This window comes from Penaeus monodon, chromosome 10 (assembly GCF_015228065.2).
Source record: "Penaeus monodon isolate SGIC_2016 chromosome 10, NSTDA_Pmon_1, whole genome shotgun sequence".
Lineage (NCBI taxonomy): Eukaryota > Metazoa > Arthropoda > Malacostraca > Decapoda > Penaeidae > Penaeus > Penaeus monodon.
In genome coordinates, this window is record NC_051395.1 from 24,191,212 (window position 1) to 24,204,103 (window position 12,892).

General features: G+C 48.5%; 1 protein-coding gene across 1 annotated transcript in view; it reads right to left on the minus strand.

Moving 5' to 3' along the window:
• LOC119577575 overlaps positions 1-12,542 on the minus strand; it is a 69,273-nt gene extending 56,731 nt beyond the window's left edge. The window contains exons 1-6 of the mRNA XM_037925158.1: positions 12,405-12,542; positions 11,907-12,094; positions 11,370-11,784; positions 10,984-11,096; positions 6,768-10,779; positions 6,097-6,571 (exon numbers count right to left, since the gene is read on the minus strand). Of these exons, the coding sequence (XP_037781086.1) occupies positions 6,097-6,571; positions 6,768-10,779; positions 10,984-11,096; positions 11,370-11,784; positions 11,907-12,094; positions 12,405-12,536 (5,335 nt within the window). The 5' untranslated portion in view covers positions 12,537-12,542. The remainder of the gene's footprint in view (positions 1-6,096; positions 6,572-6,767; positions 10,780-10,983; positions 11,097-11,369; positions 11,785-11,906; positions 12,095-12,404) is intronic.
• Positions 12,543-12,892: the final 350 nt, after the last annotated feature.

Below are 12,892 nucleotides of genomic sequence, written 5' to 3' on the forward strand. Positions count from 1 at the left end.
ATATATATACATATATACATATACATATATATACATATACATATATATACATATACATATATATACATATATATATATATATATATATATATATATATATATTGTGAGAAAGAGGCAGAATAGAAATAAAAAGTGAAATTGATATCTTTACAAGTATCTCCAATTCAGTCATTTTTTATGATTCTGTTACTGAAACGAAAGTTACGTATCTGAAGCCTCTGAGACCAACTTCTCCATCGCAAAATGTGGTGATGTATGTCAACACGTGTACCAAGAATAATAAACACCTGATACTATGTCCGTGTAGGTGTGGTGTGTGCGTGTGTGTGCGTGTGCGTGTGCGTGTGCGTGTGCGTGTGCGTGTGCGTGTGCGTGTGTGTGTGTGTTTTCTATTGTTTAAAACTGTTTCTCTTTGAAGAATGCCTCCAAGTCAAAGAAATCATCCAAATTAATTAATAAAAATCTCGCATATCCGAATTACGAATATAGTTCTCCCAACACAGAAAGAGATTTCAAACCCAGATACAAATAACTCAAAATGTACATCCTACTCAACATTCCTCTGTGAAAATGTCTTCCCTTTCTTCATTGCTTCCACTTTACCCATTATCTTTTCTTCCCTCCCTCTCATTCCTCTCTTTCTCCCTTTCTTCCTCTTTCTCCCCTCCTCTCTTTCTTCCCTCCCTCTCATTCCTCCCCTCCCCCCCCCTTCCTGGAACCTCAACGGGCATTCCAGAAATTCCAGACATTCACTCCCATGATTTTAAAGAACAACTGTGCGCCATATACGGTAATATATGAGCAGCATATATTAAAACCATAAACCGCCATTCTCCTTTTTTGGCGGCAAAGTTTCAAAAGAGGTCTGTGTGTATATATGGCGTTCCGTTTTCTTTTTTTCTCTCTCTCTCTCGTTTTCTTCTTTATAAGGACTATTTTGAGTTTTTTTTTTCTCCGTTTTACTTTGAGGTCTCCTCGTGGGAATTTTGTAATGTGGATTTTTGGAAAAATAGATAGGTGCACGACAATTTGTTCTTCTTCAAACGACAGCGATGTAAACAACTATTAAAGGCGGGGGATGAGTGAGTACGATAAAAATAAATAAATAAAAAATAATAAATGGAAGTGATTTAACAAGATGAAATTTCCTTTCTCGTCTCTTCCGAATCCAGTCTCACATAAAACCAAATCTGACAAAATCATACACAAAGATATATAGGAAAGTCAAACTTTCAGACACACACTCTTTCACACTCACACTCACACTCACACACAGACACAGACACAGACACACACAGACACAGACACAGACACACACACACACACACACACACACACACACACACACACACACACACACACGTCTTTCCGTCCTCTACTTGAGCCGGTTGCCGAAAACCAGCTGTTGTGAGGAAAATTATGGATGACGCTCTCGTAAAACTTTTTCCCGGTCAAGGCTCGCGGGGCAAAAGGGAGAGCAACTTTACAGCGTATTTCTCGTCATTTCAGCGACCTTGTATTTGTTTGTGGGGTGTCGGGGGGGGGGGGCGGTGCGTGTGGGGTATGTGGGAAGAGGGAGGTTGTGTTGGGTGTGTGTGGGGAGGGTGGTATTTGTGTGTGTGTTTGTAAGTGCGTACGTGTGTGTATGTGTATGTGTGTGTGTGTGTGAATGTGTGTGTGTGAATGTGTATGTGTGTGTGGTGTGTGTGTGTGTGTGTGTGTGTGTGTGTGTGTGTGTGTGTGTGTGTGTGTGTGTGTGTGTGTGTGTGTGTTGCGTGCGTGCGTGTGCATGCGCGTTTGTGTGTGTATTTCAGCGCGCCCATACTCGGCTGTCTCCAAAGACGTGTATGTGTTTATCCCTAGCGTCTAATTACATGCCTCCACATAAACACTAATTTGTCCCTGGCGTTGGTTTATGAGAATACATACCGTTTACACCCTCAGGACCCCCACCACACACACACCCGTACCCCCAACCCCCCATCAACCCCCCACCCCCGACCCCACTCTCCATACATCACAAACGACACCGCACACTGCAGAACACACAACAACAACAACATCAAAAATAAACCAATAAATACACACGTATGGTTGTCTCCATTTGAATATACGGTACCTTATGTATAGGCCTCATAACTGTCTAATTACGTAACGAACTGAAACTCATATCATATTTTTGGTAAACAGGTCTCTGACCACAACAACGTGGCGCCTCCCCCCCCTCCCCCGATGTTGTTTACATGTGGATGAGAGTGGATGTCTGGCGTGGATGGAAGTGGATGGAGTAAAGACTGAGAGAAGAATAAACAGAATAACAGGAAGAACAGAGGAAGAAGAAGGAGCTGATGGGATAATCTTACTACGAACAGGAAGAGTAGAAAGACGGATCAGGAAAAGAGCAGAAGATGAGGAGGAGGAGGAAGACGGAAAACAAAGAAGAAAAAAAGGAAAAAAAAGGGGGAAGAGGAAGAGGAAGATAAAAGGGGTTAGCCGTAAGACCCAACTTCGGCCCGGAAATTCCTCAGGATCAAAGCTTTCGAAGAAGTTGGCGAAGTTAAGCCAAGTAAGGACGGGCGGAATGCAGCAAGATGGTGTACACAGGGATAAGCAAGATCGATAGTAAACAGATGAATATTAGACTCGACAGGTGGGTTTTCAGGGATAGATTACGGACAAAAAGAGTTAGGTGTGTGGATACCTTTGTTTAAAATGTGCATTTTCTTTTTAAGCATTTCTTCTCTCTCTCTCTCTCTCTCTCTCTCTCTCTCTCTCTCTCTCTCTCTCTCTCTCTCTCTCTCTCTCTCTCTCTCTCTCTCTCTCTCTCTCTCGTCTCATAAAATGTAATAGTCTACAAAGAGAGACATCTTTTTTAATTAGGCGCGGTCAGGTGAGGGCTAAATATCACATAGGAACAATGAGAGAGAGGCAGGGAGGACGAGTGAGGGGGGAGAGAAGGAAGGAGGGAGGGAGGGTGGGAAGAAGAGAGGAGGGAAGGAGGGTAGAAGGGAAGAAGGGAGGGGAAGAAAGAGGAAAGGAGAGAGGAATGGAGAGAGAAAGAGATAGAGATGGAGTGACCGAGAAGAGAGGGAGAGAAAGGGAGCGAGGAGGGAGAAAGAGAACAGGGAAGGAGAAAGGAAAAGAAAGGGAGGGAAGAGGGAGGAGGGAGGAGGGGGGAGGGGTCCACTGACACCGAAATCACAGGGGATGGGAAAGGAGGCCAGTTATAAACAATCACGAGATGGCTATATTACAGAGGGACTTTTGGGAGGTAAACGAAATGGGGAAAGAAAGTTGAATAGGAGAGGTAATTGGGAGAAATGGATGGATGTAATAGAGAACTAAAAGGTGGTGAAATGGGTAAAAAAAAATGGGGGAGGTACAGAGAGATGGATGATAGGATGAGGAAGAGAGAGAGAGAGAGAGAGAGAGAGAGAGAGAGAGAGAGAGAGAGAGAGAGAGAGAGAGAGAGAGAGGGGGGGGGGGGATTTTCAAAAAGGAGTGATCCAAAAACCGTTGTGTTGCGACGGAGGAGTGGAGGAGCATGAGAAGAAGAAGAAAAAAAAAAATTAAAAGTAGAAACGAGACAAATAGAAAGGAAAACAATAAGAAGCGAATAAAGGTGAAGAAAAAAATAAAAAAAAAGATAACAATAATAACAGAAAGGGAAAAAAAACAGAAAAAAGAGAAAGGAGAAGAGGAAGAACAGCAGAACAGAAAAAAAAACAAAACCAAAACAAACAACAAACAACAGCAAACAAGGAAGAAAAAAGCAATGTCAGTGGGAAGGTAAGGACGGGTAGATGGGGGAGGGAGGGAGAGGGGGGGAGGGGGGGAGAGATTTTAAACATGCTAACTAACCTCACTCCCCCCCCCCACCCCCCTACCCGCAATAGACGGTAAACTGACATCTGGCGGCCGTTTGGGAAGCATGGCGTCCTGGGCAGGATCTTAACTAGTTTCTTCTTCAAAATTTACTCTTCTTTTCCTATTCCTCTCCTTCTCTCTCTCTCTCTCTCTCTCTCTCTCTCTCTCTCTCTCTCTCTCTCTCTCTCTCTCTCTCTCTCTCTCTCTCTCTCTCTCTTTTTTGGGGGGGGCATTACTTTACTTTAGTTTTAAATGTACATGATTATTTTGATTTTTTTTTACTAGAATTTCTTCTCTATAGCGGTTTTTAAGGTTATAACATGACAATAACAACAATAATAACAATAATAATAATATCAAGAACAACAACAATAATAATAATAATAACAATAATAGTCATAATAATAATAATAATAATAATAATAATAATAATAATAATAATAATAATAATAATAACAATAACAATAATAATGATAACAACAATGATGATGACATTACCAATAACAACAACAAATCTGACACAGTAATAACTAAAAGTACAACACAAGAAGGGAACGAAATAGACAGTGAACCTTAACGCCAATCATCTCGTCACTTCCGAAGAAAATCAACTCATATCAACTGTCACTTTTTTTTTTTAACTTCATTAACATCGAAGAGAAATGTGTCCTCGTGATCCGACTGACATGATCTAACTGGAAAAATAACAGTAATTAACATGATAGCGTGAAGCGCCTTCGTTAAGCGTTTTCTTTGACCAGAGGCTCAATGAACTTACTGCTAACGAGGTTTTTTGTTCAAATCGAGGTCATGTCAGAATATGAGGTCATAGGTCACATCTGGAGGGTTTAGTAGGCAGGCACTAATCAGTTTTATCATTACTGTTGTCGTTGTTGTTATTATTCTCATTATTATTACATTATCATTACCATCATTATATTTTGTTATTATCATTATATTATCATTATCATTATTATTACTTTTATTATTATTATTACTATTATTATAACCATCAAAAATCATTATTATCATTATCGTTTCCTTTGTAAATATTTGAACTTTCCTTCCTTTTTTCTCGAAAACTGGGAGCATCTTTATGTCTCGGATCGGAGTATTTAAAAAACGGAGCTTTGGAATTTTGTCTTTTACGTTTATTAAGATTTCCAAATACATATTTACACATTCATATTCGTATGTACAACTTAAGTGCCTTTTGTCATTAGGCACTCGTCAATATCACAGATGAGTTTGTTTGTTTTTATTTACAGCTAAAGCACAGTTTATTAAGCACAGACTGATGATTTAAAGACAAAGCTACATGAACATAATTCTATAAATAAAAAGGTCTGAGCCACATACATGGCGAGGAGATTTTCGTGTGTTAATGAGGAAACAAGTTGTATCTTTTTCCCTCATCAGTCTTTCACAGTAGTTGACAGGACCCGTAACTGCTGTCATGAATGATTGACGTCGTGACCTCCCTCGCTCGCGTTCTCTTTCTCTCGTTCTCTCGGTTTCTTGTTTTCTCTCTTTCTCTCGGTTTCTTGTTTTCTCTCTTTCTCTTGGTTTCTTGTTTTCTCTCTTTCTCTCGGTTTCTAGTTCTCTCTTTCTCTCGGTTTACACACACACACACACACACACACACACACACACACACACACACACACACACACACACACACACACACACACACACACACACACACACACACACACACCCCTCCCCCTCCCCCTACCCGCGTCAAAACGAAGTGACTCGCATGGGGAAGACATCAAGGGCGGCGGCGGGGACAGCGAGGTCGGCGGAGGTCAATTTCGGGTCACCATCCGGGTTCTGACGGGAGTTCGCGAGTTCGAAAGCTAGGGAACGACGCTGGCGCTGGCTACGGCACGCGGCGGAGGCGGAGGCGGCGGCGGCGGCGGCGGCAAGAAGCGCTTTGAGGGAGACAGGAGGAGAGGAGTTTTTCAGTCTGGGGGGAAAGCGGGATCTTCCGAGGTCGAGCAGTTGCTATTACGTATTATTAATTTTAATTTCATATATATGGTTTTTTTTCGTGGATGAACTGAACTGACAGACATCAATTATTCTTTTTCCGATTTAAACCTTTCGTTATGGAATCAGATCGATTTAACGTTTTTTTCCGTCACGTTCACAGACGTACTGAACACATTTCCCACAAAAACACGAGTAAAGACACGATGGAAAAAACAAAAGCTCAAGCGTACTCACCCTTTCCCGCGAGCACGTCCCTGGCGCGGTACTTCTTGCTGACCTTCTTCGTGGTGGATCCCCTCCGCGCCCGCGCCCTCAGGCTCCCCTCGCAAGGGGAACCTGGCCGCAGCCCGTTTTTTGAATGGCTCCTGCTTCGGCTGCCCCTGGAGGAGCAGGGGCGGCTCAGGGCCGGGGAGAGCGTCAGGGCCGAGGAGTTGCCCGACGGACGCCGCAGGTGGTGCCGGCGGGGCGTGTAGCCCGGCGGCAGGTCGTGGGGGTCGACGCCCCTCTCCAGGAAGGTGATGCTCTCGTACACGCTGTCGGGCGGGAGCTGGAACTTGGCCGTGTCGTCGAGGTCGTCCTGCGGCTTACGATGGAAGTCGTTCGTGTCCTCCAGGCCGACGGTGTCGTTGGAGCGGTCGTTGTCGTAGTGGCGGAGGGTGTGGTGCGGGCGCGCGGGAAGCGGGGGCGGAGTGGGCGAGGGAGAATCGTTCTGAGGGACCAGAGGGAAAGTGTCAACTACTTACTAAATATATATTATATGCGGTAAACAAAATATAAACAAAATAATACTAAACAAAACATATATGCAATATCATTTTGCAATGGAAGGTAAATAGGTAAATAGATTCGCACTAATCACGCATCATCAAAACCCTTCCGAAAACCGAACGACCACCACCACCTACCGGGAACGTCTCGCGGGTCTTCTTGCCCCTCTTGACGGCCCGGGGAGTCCTGTGCGAGCGCGTGCCCAGCGGCGCCCCCGTGTCCAGGTTCTTCTCCAAGGTGCCCTGGTACTTCCTCGGCGTGGAGTGCTGCGTCCTGGTGGTCTGCCTCCAGAGCCGCGACGGCGTGACGGGCGAGCGGGCCACCCTGACGCCCTTCTTGCCCTTGGGCGTCTTGCAGGAGGCGCCGAACTCGAGGCTCCTCCTGGCCAAGGGGGAGTCGCTCTTCCTCGAGGCCGTGGACTGGGTCACCCACGAGTCGGATTCGTCCCCGGGGATGGTGCAGTACTCGTGGTCGAGGAACTTCTGGTGGTCCAGGATGTCGTCGTCGTCGTCATCCTGGGGCACGGGATTCGGCGCCGGGACGACGGTGGGGCGCGGCGCGAAGTCCCTCGGCGGCTTCACTGGGATTGGCGTCAGGTAGGTGCTCTCGTGCGCCTTGGCCGCCAGGCGGTGGGCGGCGCCGGTCTGCTTGGCCTGCAGAGTCTTGATGTCCGGCGACTCGTAGCACGGGTTGCTCTGCAGCCAGATGTTCGCCAGTGGCTTCCGGTTGTTGTTGTTCTGGCACACGACTTTCGCGATGCGCGAATTCCGCATGTTTTCCTTTTCGCACAACACCTTTTGTCTCACTTCGTAGTTCACATTTCTCACCTTGCTCGGCTCTGGCGAGTGATACATGGGGTTTCCCACATACCAGACATTGTTGCGTCCTTCGTCCTCATTTTTTGCAATGTGAGGCCTCACAAATTTCACTTCTTTCTTTACATCAGGACTTAAGTACATTGGGTTGTCCACGAACATGAAGATTCCCACCTTCGGGGCCACGGGGGCGTCGGCAGGAGCCGTGGTGGCGGCGGCGGGGGCGCCCTTCCCCTTCTTGCTGCGGAACGACTTCCTCAGCCTGGCCAACATCTTCTCCTCCGACACTTGCTTAATCTTCTCGACCAATTTCGGGCTGAGGAACACGTTGTCAGCCGCGTCGCTGTCGAGTGTACACAGGCTGATGGAGTCAGCCACGGAGTCTGGGGAGGGAGGCGCTCCCTCGCTCAGCTCTTCGTCGAGGTCCTGGTGGTCGAAGGTCGAGTACTCGTCCAGCAGAGCTTCCATAGACCAATCGGCGCTCACGGATTCCTCGGGTTCGTCCTCTACCAGCGGTTGCGCATTGTCTTGTAACATGCGCTGTAAGCGGTACGAACTTTCCTCTCGGCGCCGCTGCTGCCGCGCCGTCAGCGGGTCCTTGAAGCTGCCGTCCTGAGACTCGGAGTCGCCACAACCACTAACGCACTGACTCAGGTCTGGCCGAGCACTGTCCTCACAGGATGACGGCCCGAGAGGCACTGAGAAGCAGGCACCCTCGTGCCCCACGGCCAGATGCAGCCCACCGCTCATCTCCACCGGAAGTGGTAGTGTCGGGTTTCTGTTCGGGGAGAGGTGGTGGGTCGGGCTGGGCTGGGCAGCGGCGGGCGGGGGCTGGTGGTGCTGGGACGCCGGCGAGGACGCGAGTGAGCCCGTCGCACCGTCCGCATGCCCACCTGCCCTACCTGACCCTTTTGTGGCCCGCCCCCCGCCTCTCTCCCCCCCTTCGTCCTCCTCCCCGCAGCCTCCTGCCCACCATTGTCCCGATTGTTCACTTGTGTTGGGGCTCGTTTGCTCGCCATTGACGTCCAGGCCGCGGAAGGGCCGGGAATCGCATCTCGCTTCGGGGTCCTTTAATATTTCCGCCATCGACTCCATGAGGGGGACGTTGGGCGGGGAGGACAGCGCCGCCGACGAGCTCAGACACTGCAGCGACTTGGACTTCTTGAGAGCCGAGTCGCAGTGGTCGGACACCTCCATCCCCCACAGCGAGGTGTCGTCGCTGAACTCGATCTTCGAAAGTCTACGGGAAATGTCCTCCAGGCCGGCCACGGAATGGCGGCGCGACGCGGACGTGTCCAGCTGCGCGGCATTGCGGTTCGGCGTGGAAACTTTGGTCGATTCAGAAAATAAATTTCTTCCTACAGCACTTAATAACATTTTACTCACATCAGCGCTTTTACTCTTTAGCGTGTCGAAGTATTGTTTAGGACTAAGACAAAATGAGTCTAAGTGTGAACATGAAATGCTAGACATTGTTTGCTGCAAAGATGGGGGTTTTATCTGATGAAACATATCGTCAATGCATGCTTCAGTAAGAAAACTAGATTGTCCTGCAAAACTTCTGCGAGAGAATGGTCCGTCTTTGAGAAAACTTTCAAGAAAACGAGGATCAGTGATATCGTGGGACACATTAGAAAAAATGGTTGAGTTCCTGCTCGCCTCAACGTTTTCCTTAGTTAGCTTTGCCTGACCGTTTTCTTTGAATGAGTGTAGATCCTCCATGCTGAGGGGTGTGCAGGGTTCCTCAAGTAAACTGTCACTTCGCGGAGTCTGTGGGCTTCTCGGGGCGCTCATGGGACTTACCAAAGGCGTAGTGATGCCCTCGGAAACACCGCTATCAGGGTTATCACTGCTCGATGTGTTATGACCGCGAGGAGTCGAACCCTCGACGCTGGCGTCTTCAGACGATTTGTTAATGGGACCATCGTCGTCGTCAAAACTAAATTCTATCGCCATACTGTGCCGCAGTTTTCGCTTTTTCGCAGACTGAGTCAGCTCTTCCTCCTGGCGAGTGTTTTCGTAGATGACAGGAAGGTGCGACTCGGATTTCTGTTTGCTCGAGGCCTTTGATTTTGACTTGCTCTTCGTGATGCTCGAACTCTGGCCTGACTTGCATTTTCTCGGAGGCGGCGGCGGAGGAGGCCTCAGGTTGTGCAGTGGGATGGTGGGCTCGGTGTGCTTCTCGGAATAGTTGATGTGGACGTGCTGGCCCGTGCTCTTGTAGACCTTGGTGGGCTTGGCCTCGTGACTCGAGTGGACCTCCTCCTCCTGGCAGCCCTCCGCGATCTTGCACGGCTTCTTGGACGGCTGGGAGGCGATGTAGAGCCCGTACTGCGGCATCGGGTGCTGCCTGTCGTTGGGGGACTTGCCGAAGCGAGCGATGAGGTCGTTGGAGATCTTGATGGCCACGGGCTTGTGGATGTCCTTCTGAGGCTCGGAGGTGAAGGCGCAGGTATCGTCCAGCTCGCTCTGGTCGTCGAAGTTCGGGGGGTCCGGGAGGGGACGGCTGCGGTCCAGCGACTTCTTGAGCACGTTCTTGATCTCCGTCATGGGCAAGTAGAGCATGTTTTCGTACAGGTGGTCGCGCATGTGCACGGGCGTCTTGTTGGGGTCGGGCGAGATCCGCACGTGGAGGGAGGAGTACAGGTGGTCGTTGTCCCACTCCTCGACGTCCTCCAGCTGGCAGTGCGCTCGCAAATCCTTCATGGACATGTAGATGGCGTTGTCGTACGAGTTCTGGCTCTTCCTCGAGCTGATGCTTGAGCCCGAGATGCTCTTGGATTTCTTGGAGGTTATACTTGAGCCGGAGGTGTTCGCGCTGCCGACCTTCTCGTAGATCGGCTCGTCCTTGGCCCTCTCGCGACTGGCCCTCCGCCCCTCGACCCGCTCGCTGCCCTGCCGACCTCTGTCCTCCGGCTGCTCGTCGTCCTCTTTTCTCCGGTCTCTGCTGTACCTCGGGAGCCGCACCCTCTCGCGCGAGTCGTCCCGCTTCCTCTCGTGGCTCGACGACCGCCCTCGCCGCGCCTTCTGGATCTCCCACACGCCCCGGAAGGAGGACTCCGTCGGGATGTCGGCGATGGAATGCCTCTTGAGGGCGTTGGTGGAGGACGACGAGGAGGAGGAAGAGGATATGGACGCTCCCCGAACTTCATGGAGGCGGGACTGGCTCTGCCCTTCCGCCATGCCTCGACAGTTGCTGGTGGTGGTGATGGTGGTGGTGGTAGTGGTGGCGGAGGCGACGGCGACGGTCGTGGTGGGAAAGGCGACGGTGCTCCCGGCCAGGAGGCTGGAGTTCACGGCCGCCATGGGGCGCGACCGCGACGAGGAACGTGATCTACAGAACGGGGGAAAATAAAAACAAAGGAAAATATTAGACACTAAATGACAGAACGGTCGGTCATAATTCGCCTCCTTTTTTAAGAAAAAAAAAAGGCAAAGAGCAGAGCAAAAGCAAATAAAAAGAAAAGAAAAAAAAGGCCATAAACCACACCCGAGGGAAGTTAACCACAATTCGCCACACTCGTGACCACAGGCCTACCTGGATCTGGAGGAAGAGCTCGAGCGATGGCGGTGCCCGCGGAGGAGGTTGGCCTGGGAGGCGGTGGCGCCCAGGGGCTCTGGGCGGGGGAGGTGGGCGTGGCCAAGGGCAGTCTTGAAGGAGAGGAAGGAAGGGAGGCGTGTTAGCATATGGGACAATGTGGAAACACGCTTGATTTCAAACTACACTAATATTTCATTATCATCATTATTGATAATAGTAATAAAGATAATAATAACAAAAAATAATAACAACAACAAAACAATAATAATAATAACAATAATAATAATAATAGTGATGGTGATGATGATAACATAAACAATTATTATCATTATCATCCTCAGCATCATCATTATCAGAAAAAGCATAACCGCAGAATAACTCACTTGGAACTGTCCCTCCTGAACATAACTATGTTGGTGATGATGGTGAACATGGCGCGAGGAAGGAGCAAATTGTTGGAGATAAGGAGGCAACTCCGAGTGATGGTGATGATGATGATGATGCTGATGCTGTTGTTGCTGCTGCTGCTGTTGGTGATGGTGGTGGTGATGGTGGTGATAGGGATGGTGGAGGTGCGAGGCGGAGATTTGTTGGAGATGCTTCCTGAGGTCGCTGTAGTCACCATTGGAGATGTCGATGAGAGGCTTCCTGCGGGGGTCGTGCGGCCCCGTGGTGGCGACGACTTGCGGGCGGGGTTGGAGGGCGGCGGGGGTGTGGTCGAGCTTCATGTACACGCTGCCGGTGTCGCTGTCGGTCACCTCGCCGGAGAAGAGGCGAAGCGGGTCCAGCGGGTTACATCTAATAAAGAGAAAAAAAAAGAAAAAATGACGATAAAAAATAGATAAATAAATAAAAAGCGCAGGATTTTTTTTATTTTTTTGCGCATTTGAAAAGGGAATTATGAATAAACGGAATAATACCTTATGTGTTTGTGATGTCGTTTTCTTTTCTTGTCTTCGTCGCTGTGTGCGGAAGAAATCCACTTCTTGAAAATAGATTCGTTCTCCTTCCCGTGGCCGAGTTTCCCGTTCTCATGACAGAGCTCATCTCCGTTTTCTTTGGATGTTCCCAGGATCCTCGAGGTAGACCGAACCTGGGCCACTTTTACCTAAAGAAAACGTCATAAAACATATTTATTGCCATATCACCAAAGATTATATGGAAAATGGGTTTGATAATAATAAAAGAATAAATGGATATTACAAAATAATGAACGTTGTCGCTCAAATCATAATAAAACCTTTACATCTTCTCAGTCACTTACTTCACAAAAATATCATAGTCCTACCTTCATTTCCCTACCTGCCTTTATCCGTGCTTTACTGGAAAACCCATTTCGACCTATAAAAATATCGCAGTCCTACCCCCTTCTAATCCATCAACCTAGTCACATGCACCCACAGACCTCGCAAACCTACCTGGTTTTCCATCCAGCATTTGTTTGAGTCCTTGAGGTTGAGTTTAACCTCCGCTTCTCGCACTTGGTACCTTACTTCGGGCGGAGGGGGCGTAGGGGCGTCACTGGGGTTGCGGAGAGTCCACTTTAACATCCTGACGGAAGGCTGCAGGAGATTAAAGAAAAAAATGCGGAGTTAGTCAATATGTCTAGGAAGTATTTGAAACTATATTAATAATAGTAGTCATATGGGTTTCAATAGGCATCACGTCATTGATTCTGACGCAATGCTAAATGTATTCCGTCTTCAATAATAATCGTTTTAGATCCTGATGGTTATTCTTTTATCGAGTTCAAAATTCCGTTTCGTGAGCCCCCCGAACAATACCATCTCTCGTACGCAACCCTGATAACAAGAATCCTCTCCAGTACTTAACCTTGAATAATTTTGCCAATCCGTCTCTCCGAACAGACATGTGTTGGCTCCGGCGTCATATAACACGGCCTTCT